The following is a 17,564-nucleotide window of genomic DNA, read 5'->3' as shown; positions in this document are numbered from 1 at the left end:
AATTTGGATCGGAAGTGCGTTAAATGTATAGATGGCTTTTGGTAGAATAGGCATTTTTACTATGTTAAGTCTTCCTATCCATGAGCAAGGTATGTTTTTCCACTTAAGTAGGTCCTTTTTAGTTTCTTGCAGTAGTACTTTGTAGTTTTCTTTGTATAGGTCTTTTACATCCTTGGTAAGATTTATTCCTAAGTATCTTATCTTCTTGGGGGCTACTGTGAATGGTATTGATTTGGTGATTTCCTCTTCGGTGTTCTTTTTGTTGATGTAGAGGAATCCAAGTGATTTTTGTATGTTTATTTTATAACCTGAGACTCTGCCAAACTCTTCTATTAGTTTCAGTAGTTTTCTGGAGGATTCCTTAGGGTTTTCTGTGTATATAATCATGTCATCTGCAAATAGTGATAACTTTACTTCTTCCTTGCCAATCCGGATACCTTTTATTTCTTTGTCTAGCCTAATTGCCCTGGCTAAGACTTCCAACACGATGTTGAATAAGAGCGGTGATAAAGGGCATCCTTGTCTGGTTCCCGTTCTCAAGGGAAATGCTTTCAGGTTCTCTCCATTTCGAGTGATATTGGCTGTTGGCTTTGCATAGATGCCCTTTATTATGTTGAGGAATTTTCCTTCAATTCCTATTTTGGTAAGAGTTTTTATCATGAATGGGTGTTGGACTTTGTCAAATGCCTTTTCTGCATCAATTGATAAGATCATGTGGTTTTTGTCTTTTGTTTTATTTATGGGATGGATTACATTAATGGTTTTTCTGATATTAAACCAGCCTTGCATAAAAAAAAAAAAAATTTTTTTTTTTTTTTTTTTTTTACCTGGTATAAATCCCACTTGATCAGGGTGAATTATTTTTTTGATGTGTTGTTGGATTCTATTGGCTAGAATTTTGTTGAGGATTTTTGCATCAATGTTCATGAGGGATATAGGTCTATAATTTTCTTTTTTTGTGATGTCTTTACCTGGTTTTGGTATCAGGGAGATGGTGGCTTCATAGAATGAGTTGGGTAGTATTCTGTCATTTTCTATGCTTTGGAATACCTTTAGTAGTAGTGGTGTTAACTCTTCTCTGAAAGTTTGGTAGAACTCTGCAGTGAAGCCGTCCGGGCCAGGGCTTTTTTTTGTTGGGAGTTTTTTGATTACCGTTTCAATCTCTTTTTTTGTTATGGGTCTATTTAGTTGTTCTACTTCTGAATGTGTTAGTTTAGGTAGGTAGTGTTTTTCCAAGAATTCATCCATTTCTTCTAGGTTTTCAAATTTGTTAGAGTACAATTTTTCATAATAATCTGAAATGATTCTTTTAATTTCATTTGGTTCTGTTGTGATGTGGTCCTTCTCATTTCTTATTCGGGTTATTTGTTTCCTTTCCTGTATTTCTTTAGTCAGTCTAGCCAATGGTTTATCCATTTTGTTAATTTTTTCAAAGAACCAGCTTTTGGCTTTGTTAATTCTTTCAATTGTTTTTCTGTTCTCTAATTCATTTAGTTCAGCTCTAATTTTTATTATTTGTTTTCTTCTGGTGCCTGATGGGTTCTTTTGTTGCTCACTTTCTATTTGTTCAAGTTGTTGGGACAGTTCTCTGATTTTGGCTCTTTCTTCTTTTTGTATGTGTGCATTTATTGATATGAATTGGCCTCTGAGCACTGCTTTTGCTGTGTCCCAGAGGTTTTGATAGGAAGTATTTTCATTCTCGTTGCTTTCTATGAATTTCCTTATTCCCTCATTGATGTCTTCTATAACCCAGTCTTTTTTCAGGAGGGTATTGTTCATTTTCCAAGTATTTGATTTCTTTTCCCTAGTTTTTCTGTTATTGATCTCTAGTTTTATTGCCTTGTGGTCTGAGAAGATGCTTTGTAATATTTCGATGTTTTGGACTCTGCAAAGGTTTGTTTTATGACCTAATATGTGGTCTATTCTAGAGAATGTTCCATGTGCACTAGAAAAAAAAGTATACTTTGCAGGAGTTGGGTGGAGAGTTCTGTATAAGTCAATGAGGTCAAGTTGGTTGATTGTTGTAATTAGATCTTCCGTGTCTCTGTTGAGCTTCTTACTGGATGTCCTGTCCTTCTCCGAAAGTGGTGTGTTGAAGTCTCCTACTATAATTGTGGAGGTATCTATCTCGCTTTTCAATTCTGTTAAAATTTGATTTATGTATCTTGCAGCCCTGTCATTGGGTGCATAAATATTTAATATGGTTATGTCTTCCTGATCAATTGTCCCTTTTATCATTATATAGTGTCCTTCTTTATCCTCTGTGGTGGATTTAAGTCTAAAGTCTATTTTGTCAGAAATTAATATTGCTACTCCTCTTCTTTTTTGCTTATTGTTTGCTTGATATACTTTTTTCCATCCTTTGAGTTTTAGTTTGTTTGTGTCTCTAAGTCTAAGGTGTGTCTCTTGTAGGCAGCATATAGATGGATCGTGTTTCTTTATCCAGTCTGTGACTCTCTGTCTCTTTATTGGTGCATTTAGTCCATTCACATTCAGGGTAATTATAGATAAATAAGTTTTTAGTGCTGTCATTTTGATGCCTTTTTATGTGTGTTGTTGACAATTTCATTTTTCCACATACTTTTTTGTGCTGAGGCGTTTTTCTTAGTAAATTGTGAGATCCTCATTTTCATAGTGCTTGACTTTATGTTAGTTGAGTCGTTACGATTTTCTTGGTTTTTATCTTGAGTTATAGAGTTGTTATACCTTTTTGTGGTTACCTTATTATTTACCCCTATTTTTCTAAGTAAAAACCTAACTTGTATTGTTCTATATCGCCTTGTATCACTCTCCATATGGCAGTTCAATGCCTCCTGTATTTAGTCCCTCTTTTTGATTATTGTGATCTTTTACCTATTGACTTCCATGATTCCCTGTTATGTGTATTTTTTTTTTAATTAATCTTAATTTGTTTGTTTTTGTGATTTCCCTATTTGAGTTGATATCAGGATGATCTGTTTTGTGACCTTGTGTTGTGCTGATATCTGATATTATTGGTTCTCTGACCAAACAATATCCTTTAGTATTTCTTGTAGCTTTGGTTTGGTTTTTGCAAATTCTCTAAACTTGTGTTTGTCTGTAAATATCTTAATTTCGCCTTCATATTTCAGAGAGAGTTTTGCTGGATATATGATCCTTGGTTGGCAGTTTTTCTCCTTCAGTGTTCTGTATATGTGGTCCCATTCCCTTCTTGCCTGCATGGTTTCTGCTGAGTAGTCAGAACATATTCTTATTGATTCTCCCTTGAAGGAAACCTTTCTTTTCTCCCTGGCTGCTTTTAAAATTTTCTGTTTATCTTTGGTTTTGGTGAGTTTGATGATAATATGTCTTGGTGTTTTTCTTTTTGTATCAATCTTAAATGGGGTTCGATGAGCATCTTGGATAGCTATCCTTTCGTCTTTCATGATGTCAGGGAAGTTTTCTGTCAGGAGTTCTTCAACTATTTTCTCTGTGTTTTCTGTCCCCCCTCCCTGTTCTGGGACTCCAATCACCCGCAGGTTATCCTTCTTGATAGAGTCCCACATAATTCTTAGGGTTTCTTCATTTTTTTTAATTCTTTTATCTGATTTTTTTTCAGCTATGTTGGTGTTGATTCCCTGGTCCTCCAGATGTCCCAGTCTGCATTCTAATTGCTCGAGTCTGCTCCTCTGACTTCCTAGTGTGTTGTCTAATTCTGTTATTTTATTGTTAATCTTTTGGATTTCTACATGTTGTCTCTCTATGGATTCTTGCAACTTATTAATTTTTTCAGTATGTTCTTGAATAATCTTTTTGAGTTCTTCAACAGTTTTATCAGTGTGTTCCTTGGCTTTTTCTGCAGATATCCTAATTTCATTTGTGATATCATTAAGCATTCTGTAAATTAGTTTTTTATATTCTGTATCTGATAATTCCAAGATTGTATCTTCATTTGGGAAAGATTTTGATTCTTTTGTTTGGGGGGTTGGAGAAGCTGTCACGGTCTGCTTCTTTAAGTGGTTTGATATGGATTTTTGTCTCCGAGCCATCACTGGGAAACTAGTTTTTCCAGAAAATCCGCTAAAAAAAAACTGCAGTCAGATCCCTATCAGAATTCTCCCTCTGGCTCAGGCTATTCAGATGTTAATGAAGCCGCCTGGGGAGGGTGGGGGAGGGAACAGAGAGATAGGAGAGTAGCACCTCAGAATATAGCCAGAGTTGCTTGTCTTGCTTAGAATGACTATTATATCTGAGATTCCCGCGGGCGCGTCGCCTATGTGTGCTGGCTGTGTGGAGATTGCCCCCGGGGGGTCTGGCCCGCTGGAGTCACGGTCAGATCCTCCGCTTCCAGCCCCACGCCCAGCGTCAAGGCTCCCCTACTGGGACGGTGCACTCTCGACTCCAAAATCAGTCGCTGCCTCCCGGGGACTTCTCGTCCCTCCAGCCACGTGGCCGTGCTGCCTCCGAGAACCAGTTGGGCCTCCTCCCGGGGTTAGTTCAGATGGGTGGAGTAGCTCCCCGTGCTTGTGCCGTGACCGAGTGTCCCGGCTGGGACGCTGTTCTCCCCGCTCCAATACCAGTCGCTGCCTCCCGGGGACTTCTCCTACTGGCTGTGTCCAATGCTGCCTGCGCGACCCAGCTGGTCCCCTTCCCAGGGTTAGTTCAGGGGGGTGGAGCAACTCTCCGTGTTTATGGCGTACCTGCGTCCAGTCCAAATCCCTGCGGGACGGTTCCCCGGCTCAGATGCTGCTCTTTCTGCTCCAAGATCAGTCACTGCCTCCCGGGGACTTCTCCTACCGGCTGCGTCCCACGCCGCCCATGGAACCGGCTGGTCCCCCTCCTGGGGTTAGTTCAGGGGGGTGGAGCAGGTCTCTGTGCTTGTGCCGTACCTGACTAGTACACTGGCTCCAGGCTCTGGAAACAATCGCTGCTTCCCCGTATTAGTTCGTTCTCCGTCTCTAAATCTGTGTTTGTTGTTCAGGGTTCGTAGATTGTTATGTATGTGATCGATGCACTTGTTTTTCCGTGTCTTTGTTGTAAGAGGGATTCGAGGTAGCGTCTGCCTAGTCCGCCATCTTGGCTCCGCCCCCCGGTGTTTAGAACTTTTGGTTAGCAGCCAAGCACAAAGGTTTGCACCACTCAGGAACTCCCTTTGTCTATTGTATGACCTAAAGGGAACTTGCTAAGGAATATTAGTTTTATTCTCACTGTGGTCTGTGTGGAAACCTCATTAACTAGGGATGGAAATGTCTATACAATGCATTTTAGTTTAAGTTCTTCAGGAGCAAACCCAGAGGCAAGGATTCAAATCCAGTCAGTTTATTTGTGAGGTGTAGGGGCCGGCATTAAGGGAGGGATATTAAGACAGGAAAGGAAAGGAAGCCGATAAAGCTTGTGGTAGCAAGTCAACTACCACAGAGGGCACTGGAACTGGGAAAAATAAAGAATCCCTGCCTTTGAGATATCCCACCTGACCTTCCTTTGGGGGGCATAAGGGAGCTAGAGATACCCATACATCAACTCCGAGCACTCCTTGGTGAGTGCTCATCCAGACACTGGGGTGGGGTGGGATGTTGAAAGATGACTCCCAGGCAAAGAGATGCAGATACTGGTAGTGAAGTGCTATGGCCTGAGGGATGTAATGGGGAACTAACTAGGTATTGCTATACAGTATGTGTTCAAAGGGAATGATTTTCGGGCTATCCAGTACTACCTGCCTTGGTACTTATCCTACTGAAGTAGGAACTCAGACCCAGAACAAGTCGATGGATTATATCGTGTGTTGGAGAATTATTTCAGAAGCTCAATTTTTAAGCTAAAACGGACCTTAGAGAGAAGCTAGTTCTATTTTAGAGAGAAGCTAGTTCTATTTCCTCATTTTTTCAGTGAAAAACTGAGGCCCCAAGGGGTGGCCATGGTTACAAAGCTACTTGGGTGCAAGACTGAGGCAGACACTCAGGCCCTGGGGAGTGTGGGGAGGGAGGATTTAGCTTCCTCCACATTTCCAGTTAGCTCCTTCCTCTCTTCTTTGACATGTACAATTGGTTTTTTGTTTGTTTTTAGTCAAGTCTCCCCTCTCTCTACTTCCCACTGTGTGGGCACTCCTAAGCCCTTCCTACATAGAAGTTCCAGGGCTTCCGTTGGTCTAGGTCTTGACTTTCTTTTTACCACTTTGGTTAAGAAGTAAATGTAAAGTGGCTTAGGCTAAACAGAATAAACAGAAATAGTTAACTCCCCCAAAGTTACTTAAACATTAAACTGTATTTGAGAAAGCTGAGATAACTTTCAAAGGAGAAAAAAAAAAAAAAGGCAAAATCTAGTTTATGCCTAAGCAGACATTTATTCTGTTGAGTTGACTGTATAGTTAACAACTATAACAATATGTAGAATTATGACCAGTGGGTCCTCGGTTTTGAAAGGTTCAAATGCTTCTCTGCACACAGGCGGGGTTTTTGCCTGTAAACTGGAATAAGTCAGTCCTGAGGCTTTTCTTGTTTTTGGTTACAAAATGATAATGTCTCTCATTTGAACAGGCTTTACTCTTCAAAAATGCGGTTCACATTTGTCTTTTAATTGAGTCCTTGTGAGGTGGCTCAGGCGATAGATATTACTATCCCCATTTCAGAGAAGAGGAAGCAGAGACTGACAAGGAAAGGATTGTCTCAAAGCATCTGGCCCAGCACCGGGAGCTGGGACAGCAGCCAGGGCTCCACTGACAAGAGGGATGCTTAAGTGCCATTTAGTTGGCCTTTAACTCAATTAGTCCCCAAAATGTTGTTTTTGTGCATGCATTTATGTCCTTGATCTCACCAAGTGGAAGATGTGGTTCTGTCCAAGACGGTCTTTTTGCTCACCTCAGGCAAGGATATAGATCAGTTCATCTTTTGAGACTTTTCCAACTATTTATTCTATTTATCTATGCATAAAAAAATACATTTCAAAATTAAAGAAACCATGTGGCTTTGGAACCACATAAAACCAAAAACCAAACCTGTTGCTGTCCAGTCAATTCCGGCTCATAGCAACCCTATAGGACAGAGTAGAACTGTCCCATAGGGTTTCAAAGGAGTGGCTGGTGGATTCCAACCCCCAACCTTTCAGTTAGCAGCCATAGGTCTTACCCACTCTGCCACCAGGGCTCCACAAGAAAAAAAAGTTGCAGTAGAGTCAATTCCGACTCATAGAGACCCTAAAGGACAGAGTAGAACTGCCCCAAAGGGTTTCCAAGGAGCGCCTGGTAGATTCAAACTGCAGACCTTTTGGCCAGCAGCTGTAGCTCTTAACCACTACACCACCAGGATTTCCAGGGCTCTACCTGGTTTTTATTGCTGGATATGTTAATTACTTGATGAGTGGTTTACAAGTTACTGACCATGCCTCAAACTTGATTTCTTCATCTGTAAAATGGGGATAAAAAAAATTTTTTTTTTAAATGGGGTTACTGTGACAATTACTTATGGTAAATGATGTAAACAATTAAGCGTAATTCTTGAGTATCACATGTCCAAACTGTTAGCAAATCCTTTCAGTTGTATCTTCAAAACATGTATCTAGAATCTACCCATTTTCACCACTTCTTGCTTTCCCCCTCAGTTGAAGCCACCATTATCCCTCATACATTGTAGTGATAATCTCCTGTCTGAACTGTTTCTACCCAAGCCCCATCTCCACTCTATTGCCAACACACTGGCCAGTGTTTCTAAAAATGCAATTTAGGTTATACAGAAACTCTACTCAAAGCCCTCCAATGGCTTTTCCAAGTCCAAAGCTCTTACTGTTACCTATGGAGTACTACGTGATCTGGACCTTCGTCGTCTAAGTGGTATCTTCTCTCACGCTCCTCTTGCTCTCTCTGCTCCAGCTACTCTGTTCTGCTTTACGTTCCTCAAGCTGAACATGTTTTTACTTCAGCCTCTTTGCACATAATGGAAAGATTTTTCCCTCAGATTCTATGCCTGGTTGTCTCCCTCACTCCGTTTGGGATTCTACTCAAATAATACCTTATACATTGCATTCCCAACCTCCTGAATATCAATATTTTGATACATATGTTAACTTAATATTAACTCAAGCAATAAATGCTCTCTCAGTACTTAAGATCATTAGTGGATAGTAATAAAAATAACAGCAAACATTTATCGAAGTCTTGCTATGTGTCACGAATTTTGCTTTCCCTTGTTGATGGCAATTCATCTTCGTGGTATACCCTGTCACCTGCAACAGACGTTAGTTCAAGTGGTGCCTCCAACTCGAAATCTTTCATGACTAGGCAAGCCAGAGGTGATGCTTTATTCTACTGTATTCCCTCAGTGATCGTTTCTTACCATTCACTTTCCACTTAAGTTGTAGGGTTATAAAAATCTTCTCCTAAATGTTATAAACCATTTAAGGGTAGAGACTGTATCTAGTGCAGCTTTATAGGATGTGCAATTTGCAGGACAGTCTCTCATTTTATAACCCACTTCAGATATTTAGGAAAAGCTACACACGCTCTTTCAAGTTGTATAAATGGATTCACATTGATGGATACGTGTTATTTGGGATCAGTGATTTCAGAGCTCCAAATCTCAGAGTTAGTGTTTTCAAGGCAAAATTAAGCAGAAGAAAAAAAAAAAAAAAAAAAACCCAAAATACTAAGCTACAAAAGTCAATTAAATGCGTCACTAAAAGACTATATGAATGTAAAGTTAAATTTTGTATTGTTATATCCAGGCTACAACTATGACAAACTTGACATATTTACAAAAAATTCTAGTGAGACGTGGTAGTCATTTCCTAATTCTCTATGTTCACTTTATATTTCTTTCCTTGTCTTCTGTGTGATTTTGTTTCACCATATCCTAGGAAGGCTGGTATTTTTCCCATTTTAGAGAGAGTGAGAATTTCTGGTATCGCAGTTCCTTTTTGGGCAGTGAGAGTAGCTCTATGTTGAGGTAATTTTTTTTGCGGTCTTGGTGCATTCAGCTTGATTGGGTGATGTGGAAAAGATAGTTTACTTTGGGTTTTTAAATGTAATCCTCACATTGATCTAATAAGGGATCGAGGCAGGCTTAGAGGGAGAACACAGGGTGATGTGTAGCTCGCTTTGAGGACTGACAATGCTCTGAATAGCTAAATCCTTAATATAGATTTATGATTATTTTGATGAAGATTTTCAGTTTTATAAAGCCCTCATTAGATAATAAATACTCTAGGGAGGGGTGACACTGAGAGCTATCATCAGCTTTATAGCTTAACTGGGATAACTTTAACTGAAAGTAAAGACTGACCCACCAAAATTAAATACAAAGAAGGAAAAGGGGAGTGAAGAGGAAGGAGGAGCCAAAGAAGAATGCCACCCCTTCTGCATTTTAAACCTGATGAGGTGCCTCTACCATGGCGAATGTGGTTGGCTTTGTTTCTTCTGGGTGGAGATATCTCCACAGCCTATGTGTCTATATTTGTGGTTAGGATCCTGCTTTAATGTGGACCACCAATCTTGGTCTTTCCCCTCATTTGTTCCTCAGAGCCTTCCTGACTGACTCCGGGAGGAAGAGAGCTAGAGGAAAAGAGTGGTCCATTGTGGGTCTGAGACTGTTACATTCTCCAACAATCAAAACTCCAGAGGAAAATTTTTAGCAGCCCACAGTCTTTTTTAAAAACAACGTTATTATTATTGCTTTGTTTTTACTTTATTCTTTAAATAATAAAATAATTATAGACTTACAGGAAGTTGTAAAAATACTGTATCTCTGCCAGTTTTCCCCCAATGGTATTATCGTACATAACTACATTGTTATGTATTTTTTTTTGTTGTTAGGTGCCGACTCTCGGGCTCATAGTGACCCTATGTGCAACAGAAGGAAACACTGCCCGGTCCTGCGTCATCCCCACAATTGTTGCTATGTTTGAGCTCATTGTTGCAGCCACTGTGTCAATCCATCTTGTTGAGGGTCTTCCCCTTTTTCACTGACCCTCTACCAAGCATAATGTCCTTCTCCAGGGACTGGTCCCTCCTGATAACATGTCCAAAGTTATCAGGAGGGACCACCACCCTGGCTTCTAAGAAGCATTCTGGCTGTACTTCTTCCAAGACAGATTTGTTCATTCTTCTGGTAGTTCATGGTATATTCAATATTCTTCACCAACATCACAATTCAAAGGCGTCAATTCTTCAGTCTTCTTTATTCATTGTCCAGCTTTTGTATGCATATGAGGTGAACACAATATATTAAAACCAGAGAATTGACATTGGTACAATTCACTGATCTTATTCAGAGTTTATCAGTTTTTATGTGCACTTGTGTCTATGTATAGTTGTATGCAATTTTATCACCTAATTAATGTAACCACCACCACAATTAATACACAGAGCTGTTCTGTTCCCACAAAGGAACTTCCCTAGGCAAACTCTTTATAGTTGCCCCGTCTCCAACCTCTGGCAACCACTATTGTTTTCTATAATTCTTCATTTTAAGAATGTTATATAAATGGAACTCAAAATCTTTAACCATTCATCTCTTTTTCTAAGCATAATGCTCATAAACTTAGTAAATATCTGCCAAGTAACAATAATATCAGCTATATGCAGGTCACTGAGCTAAGTCCTTTTTCACATAAACCTCAGAATAGCCCTGTGAGGCAGGTATTAGTAAATCATATCACATCACTCCCATGCTTAAAAACCTTCTAATGGCTCACCATTTCACTTACGGGAATCTCAGATTCTTACTGTAGCCCATATAACCACTTTACCTGGATCCTGCCCATTTTTCCCACTGTGTGGATTACTAAGCTCATCCACCTTGCTCTGCTCTGTTTGCAGTGGTCTCCTTCTGCTCCCTAAATATGCCTAGCCAAGTTGCTTCCTGCCTCAGGGCCTTTGCACCTATTATTCTTTCTGCTTGGAATGCTTTAATCAGATCTTTCAATGACTGGCTCTTTGTTTTCATTGTCTCCATTTCAAATTGCCTCTTCTCAGAGAAAACTGTCCCAGTACACAAAGTATAAAGAAATCCCTCTGTACGGGGTTGCCAGATTTAACAAATAAAATGCATCTGGTAAAATTCGAATTTCACAGAAACAAACTAATATTTTAATATAAGCACTTCTCGAACAATGTTTGCCCCCGTACAGTTTCCAAGGAGTGCCTGGGGGAGCAGAACTGCTGACTTTTAGGTTAGCAGCCCTAGCACTTAACCATTAAGCCACCAGGGTTTCCATTTGAAACATATGCTAAAAAATTATTTGGTGTTTTTCTGAAATTCAAATTTAACTGGGTGTGCTGCATTTAATCTGGCAACCCTATCTCCATAAGCACTCCACTAAGGCACCCTGTTATTGTCTCCTTAACACTAGTCACTATTAGAAATTCTGTTGTCTGACTCCCCTGGCCCATAGTAGGTCAAAAACCAAACCAAACCCATTGCGGTTGAGTCAATTCTGACTCATAGTGACCCTATAAGAGTAGAACTGCCCCGTAGAGTTTCCAAGGAGTGCCTAGTGGACTCAAACTGTGGACCTTTTGGTTAGCAGCCTTAGCACTTAACCACTATGTCACCAGGGTTTCCATATACTAGGTGGGTACTCAATAAATATTTGTTAAATATTATAACGGTGAGGTAAACAAGGTTTAGAGAGATTGCTATACACCTCGAGGGCATACTGCTAACAAGATAAGATTTAAACTAGGCAGTGTGGTGCCAAAGTTCAGGGAACTATTTCAAGTTATAGCGGAAGAGGACAGGGTACAATATCACCTGCCTTTTGAGAGGGTGGGTCCTAGTAGCATCGAAAGACCCAGGGTCAGTAGATTTCAGGAGAAAGAAAATCTGAAGAGCTAGAAGCTTTTTCGTTTGTTTTGCAATGAATCAAACGAAGAAAACCAAGTAAAGTAGAATGGGGTCAGAGGCAATGAGCATTCTCCACATTTTCATCCACCGTCAAGTCCCTGCAACTTAAGGACTGGCCTTGTTGCTAGACTCCAGAAACTGTTTAACTCAGATCGTAGGAGAAGTTGCCAGCGCACAAGCAAATGAAGCGCGGGGGTGGGGTGAATGGGACTGAAGTCAAGACAGAAGAAATCAAACTCTAGTCTTGGCCGCAGGGTGCGCAACGTGGCTGGGGCAGCGTGTCCATCCCCAGAAGACAGTTGGGGGTCACCGCTTGGTGCGGATGCTTGGCTCCCCACAGGAGCAACCGAGGTAGTTCAGGTTCCACTCCAGCTCACTTCATCTCATCCAGACGATAGCCGGCGCGTCGCGCAGCCGGCCCAAAGCGAGCTGCGTGGGCATCTGTGGCCCAATCCTGGGGAGCAAGCTGGTTCTGGGCCCTACTGAGCTTCACCCGGCTCTCTCCCTCGCTCGCCAGCCCTCCCACCCAGGAGCTGAAGGATGGTCGCGGTGCGCTCGGTCTGCGAGGCTGGTCCAGGGCGTCTCCAACCCCGCACGCCCTTATGTGTGAGCCGTGTGCGCGCCCAGTTTAGAGGCAGCCACCCCCGCTGCTGACAGGTGCTGCCCTGAGGGCGCCGGCTGCGGTCCCTGCGCAGCTGGTCGCGCACGCCCGGGTGCGTTCAGCTTCCCAGGCCAGGAGCCAACGAGCAGAGGGAGCCAGGGCGCGGCCTGGGGGACTTCAGTGGACTGGAGCGGCGGAGCTTGGAGCTAGAAACTTTGCAGGCGCGGCGGCCAGGATTCGGTTTCAACGCTAGCCCCACTCGGCAGGTGCGGGTGGAAGAGGCGGTGTCAGAGTCCCGCGGCCGGAGAGCCTCGCCGGCGGCAGCGTCTTTCCCCCGCGCTGGCCTAAAGCCGCTGGGGGCTCCCGGCTTCTGGTGCTGCGGCCGCCGTCGCCGCTGCTGCGGCCGCCGCCGCGGGGCTCAGGGAGAAAGCGCAGCCGGAGGGGGCGGAAGAGAAGTAGGAGAAGGAGGGGAGAGGAGGAACCGGGGGTGGAGGATGGAGGCTCGGGCTGCTGCTGCGGACGAGCCCGAGTCTGCGGCGACGTCCTCCTCCTTTCAGGCCAGGCTCTGGAAGAACCTGCAGCTGGGGGTGGGCAAGAGTAAAGGCAGAAGGGGCGGGCGCGCGGGGGTCCCTGAGAGCCGCACTGCAGACACCCCGTCGCCTTCTCCACCGCCCCCGAGGGGCAGGCGGGACGCAACGGCCGGCGTGGGCGGCACGGGCAGCAGGTGGAGTGGCTTCAAGAAGCGGAAACAAGTGCTGGACCGCGTCTTCTCCTCATCCCAGCCCAACCTGTGCTGCTCCTCCCCGGAGCCCCTCGAGCCCGGAGGGGCTGGCAGACCAGAGCAGGGGTCAGCGTTGCGCCGCCGGATCCGCGAACATTTGTTCCCCCCGGGAAAGGGGTCCTCGGCAGCCGCTGGAGCAGCCGGAGGCACGCCTCCTGGCGGACGCTCCCCCGACTCCGCTCCGTCTTCGTCCTCCGCCTCATCCTCCCTGTCCTCCTCGCCCCAACCGCCCCCGAGGGGGGACCGCACGCGAGATGAGGATGCACAGCGTCGGGGCCTCGGAGCGCACTTGTGCCATCAGAAGAGCTCCTCCCTGCCGGGCACCGCCTGCCTGGAGCAGCTGCTGGAGCCGCCGCCTTCTCAGCCGCCCGCAGAGCCAGCGCGGAGCCCCGCAGAACTCCGGACAGCCGAGAAGGATGAGGAGCGCGGCAGCAGCCAGGTGAGTGCCCTGTGGGCGAGGCCGGAGGCCCGGTGCATGGGGCCACGCCTCCAGCTTCGTGGGATCACCTCCGTGGGAAATGGAGGGGATCAGGGTGATCATAAAATAGATCAAACTGTGGAAAGAAAACATCTTGCTCCTGCTTAGCAAAGATAGTTTTGACTTGCACCCTGACTTTTTACTTTCTACAGCAATGATACCTGCCTCCAGAAGCCGGCTGGCCAATGAAAATGGAAGTATTAGTAGTAGTCAAAATAGGAGATGAAGTAAAGCTATACATATACAAAAACCCAGACCTACTGCTATCCAGTCGATTCCGACTCATGGTAACCATATAGGACAGAGTAGAACTGCCCCATAGGGCTTCCAAGGCTGTAAATTTTTACGCAAACAGACTGCCCCATGGTTCTTCCGCAGAGCTGCTGGTGAGTTCTAACTGCCGACCGGTTAGCAGCCAAGGGCTTTAACCAATGGGCCACCAGGGCTCCTCAGCTAGACATATAGTAGATACATTTTGGAGGTCTTCTAGAAGGAGCAGTTCAACTCACCTTGCCAAAAGAAAAAGAAAAAACCAACATCTTAAATATATTACATCTGTGCAGAGCCGTAAGGAGGGGCTACATTTGAAGCAAATGACTTGCAGGAAGCAAGACTTGGGGAAAGGAGAATGAGTGCCCAATCTGAGGTCCTGTGCTGGGGAAACCCTTAACACACTCATTTTCTCTACTCGCTTGTTAAAACTGCTGCTACAAGTCCATTGCTGCCGGACAAGTGAACAGTGTCAGCTGTTCATCTGAGTTAGGCAAACAGATGTGTTCCAGTGACATTTTCTTTTATATATGTATACATATTTTATTCATCATGCTGACTCTTTGATGAGACATGAATGAAGTTTTTCATGTGCTTTAACATTTTACTCCTAGGATCTCTAAGACCTCCCACTGAGTGGCTGTTTTTACTCCCTCAGTTTTGAATAGACATACTCTCTTCTTGTAGTAAAAGTTTATCAAATCATGTTAATGCCTGAAAATATTTTAAAAAGTTCCATTCTTCCAGGGACCTAAAGAGCTCTTTTCTCTGAGACACCTTAGTTTATTTAAACTTTCTAGTGTTTTGATGCTGATTATGTTCGATTAATGGCATGTACATTAAAACTTTAAATAGATTAAAAATTGAGCTTCAAAAGGTATCAAAAAATCAGGCCATGTTTTGAAAGGAAAGCTACTGGCATAGGTGTATTTTCATTTGAACTTTTTTTTAAGCTGCTTTATTGGTGTGCTTTAAAATAATGGCACTAGTTTTTTTTTTTTTTTAAATAAGCCAGAATATGAGTATTTTTTATTGCTTAATAAACACAGTTGCTTGCAGTAAACAAACACTTGATGTTTTAGAAAAAGGTTTTAGCTACTCTTAGAAGAGTAGGTAGAGATAATATTGGCAAAAGCCTAATAAATAAATCCAACTTTGCCGTCATCTTAAAACAGAATTGGATTGAACTCTTGTTAGGATTTCAAAAGTAAGATTGTGGTTTTGAAAGGATGTTTTAAATCCAGTATAGATAAATGCTGTATGTTAAAGGGAGTATTTCTGAGCATTTTCAAAATCTTAGGGTATAAGAATTTTAGAACTGGGGGATTGTTTACTTTTGTTTTTCTTAATTTTTACTCTCAGAAATAATAGAATAACAACTAATAATTGGATTATTTTGGAAGGTAGCTGTCATATTACTGTGAATGTTAACTTATTAAATCACTTCGTAGTTCACTGAATCGAGATACTTTTCAAAGCACAAGTAGGTAATTCTGAATTAATTTCTGTTCATCTTTATTTAAAAAATTCTACCAGTGTAAATACACATTCTTTATGTGAAAGACCTAAACATATTTTGGAGATGATACTAAGCTAACATCACCGTGTCTGTCTTCACCATATGCTTGGTGCTTTATAAATTTATATGATTTAATTCTCATAACATTCCTATGTGATAGTTCATATTGCCATTTTATAGATAGGAACGCAATGCTCTGAGAAGATTAAATCACCTTTCCAGGGTCACACCACTAATAAATGACGGATATTTCTAACTCAAGTCTTTCTCCAGGATCTTTTCTGTTACTGTAGTTACCTTTGACAATTTTAGAATTTAAGTTTTTGAAATGACTTGGGCTCTACTGAGTAATATTAGAGGCTTGCACGTTTATATACCTTCTGAAGTTTTTCCCCCATGCCTAGAATCATGATGGATTAGCTATATTAATTTGTTCTTTGTTCTCTGTGGTGCGCTGTTGCATATCTATTATATTGCATTTACAAATGACATTATTAATGACAGCTTCTATAGTTCTAAAGAGGCTTTTCATTATAAAGAACCAGTGTTTCAGTGTAGACATGAGTGGATCACAAAAACTAAAATATCTTTCAAAAACTGGGTAACGTAGGCAGAACATTAAGGTCTGAGGTGGTCGTCCAGATGCCAGACATGGTCCCAGGAAGAGGCACCATTGCCAGCTTCTCCTGTTCATGGTGGGGGGTGGGGGGGGCTCCTTCCCTGAGCAGTGGAGAGTTTTCCCTTCTATGAGTCATGAGTCTGGTTTCCATCAGCACTCTCTCACCAATGTGAGATTCCTCAGTCCTTTAAATACTTCCCTGCCCAACTCAGAGGAGCCTGTAGATTGCCTGATTAGGAAGAGTAAGAAATGGACTTGGGATCTGGAACTGGAAGAGGGCTCACCAGAGTGTTCAGGAGTGGGCTTAGCTTTGGAGTGCCATTCCAATCTTCCTGCACATCTTGGAGTCCTTTCCTTCTGAAAATCCTTGGCATGGGGAGGGAGCTAGTAGCATATGCAGGTTTCAGCTTTATTCACAGTTCACAAGCGTAGATGGCTACACATTAAAGAAAAGATAGCGAAAGCATTAAATGCGTTCTCAGATTGCCTAGTTAAAGAGAAGTTTCCTTCCAAGGCAGAAAGAAGGCTTAGTGCAAAAATAAAGGCAAATTTACTCAATTGTTCTCTTGTTCCTTGCTTGATCCAGTCACCTCCTCTCTGCCCCTCAGCCCAGCATGAGGCCCCAACAACATACGTGCACATTCTCTGACACGGGGGTGGGGCGCACAAACCAAAAACCAGTTTGGGACTGCTGGGAAAAGAGATTTGGAAGTCACTGATGTAGAATGATGAAAACTGAACAAACTGGGCTACCGTCCATGCAGCCACCAGCCCTCTTGTTATTGTGTGTTTTTTTTTTTTTTTTAGCCAAATATACCTTTGAAACACATTTCAACACAGTTTTTCATGACTTACTGTTGGGGTATATTTTAAATGTTTTGCTTTGAAAAGAAGGACAAAAGAAACCCCTTTTCTTTCCACTGATTTTGGTTCACATGCCGGGCCATATTGCCATACCAGATGCATTTCATTTTCTGCAACGCAGTTGGGAAAGACGCCTTCTCAATTTGTGTGCATATCAAAAAGTGCCAATTTTATGTATTCTGTCTTCATGAGTTACTAAAATTATATTTTACAAGTATTAGAAAGTCAATATTTTAAGATAAAAGAGAGGAACGAACGTATTGCCTTTTTTCTGATGTTCTAGTGAAAGCATGTAGTGGTTATGAATGTTAAAGTTTTATTTTTTTCCTCTTTTAAATACATTTTATTAAAATTACTTTTGCAGAAGAGGAAAAATCTTTTTTGAAAGGGAGTGGATAAATTGCTCAATATATCATAGAAATGTTTTGAAACATGGTAAGAGAAATATCCATTCATTGGGATAGAATTCATAAGACACACCTGTAAGCCCTGACAAGAAGCAGAGAAAGTATTTTCTAAGATTAAGTCTGTACAGGAAGAATGTCTTACATTCTTAATTCTCTGACCTTTTAAAGAAAGCATGTATGCATAATCTGTGTTTTCCAGAACTATTCAACAATGTGATTTGGGTTAATTTTTGCTG

At 42.3% G+C, this 17,564-nt stretch overlaps 1 protein-coding gene across 8 annotated transcripts in view; it reads left to right on the top strand.

Annotated features, from left to right (window-relative positions):
• The first annotated feature begins 12,853 nt into the window (after nucleotides 1-12,853).
• MCTP1 (multiple C2 and transmembrane domain containing 1) overlaps nucleotides 12,854-17,564 on the top strand; it is a 610,169-nt gene continuing 605,458 nt past the window's right edge. For all 8 annotated transcript variants that reach the window (XM_049868369.1, XM_049868360.1, XM_049868332.1 and 5 more), the window contains exon 1: nucleotides 12,854-13,610. In XM_049868369.1, coding sequence (XP_049724326.1) covers nucleotides 12,885-13,610 — 726 coding nt within the window. In that variant the 5' untranslated portion in view covers nucleotides 12,854-12,884. The remainder of the gene's footprint in view (nucleotides 13,611-17,564) is intronic.

The sequence above is a fragment of the Elephas maximus genome, chromosome 2 (assembly GCF_024166365.1).
Source record: "Elephas maximus indicus isolate mEleMax1 chromosome 2, mEleMax1 primary haplotype, whole genome shotgun sequence".
Classification (NCBI taxonomy): Eukaryota; Metazoa; Chordata; class Mammalia; order Proboscidea; family Elephantidae; genus Elephas; species Elephas maximus.
This window is presented reverse-complemented; position numbering and strand designations above follow the sequence as displayed.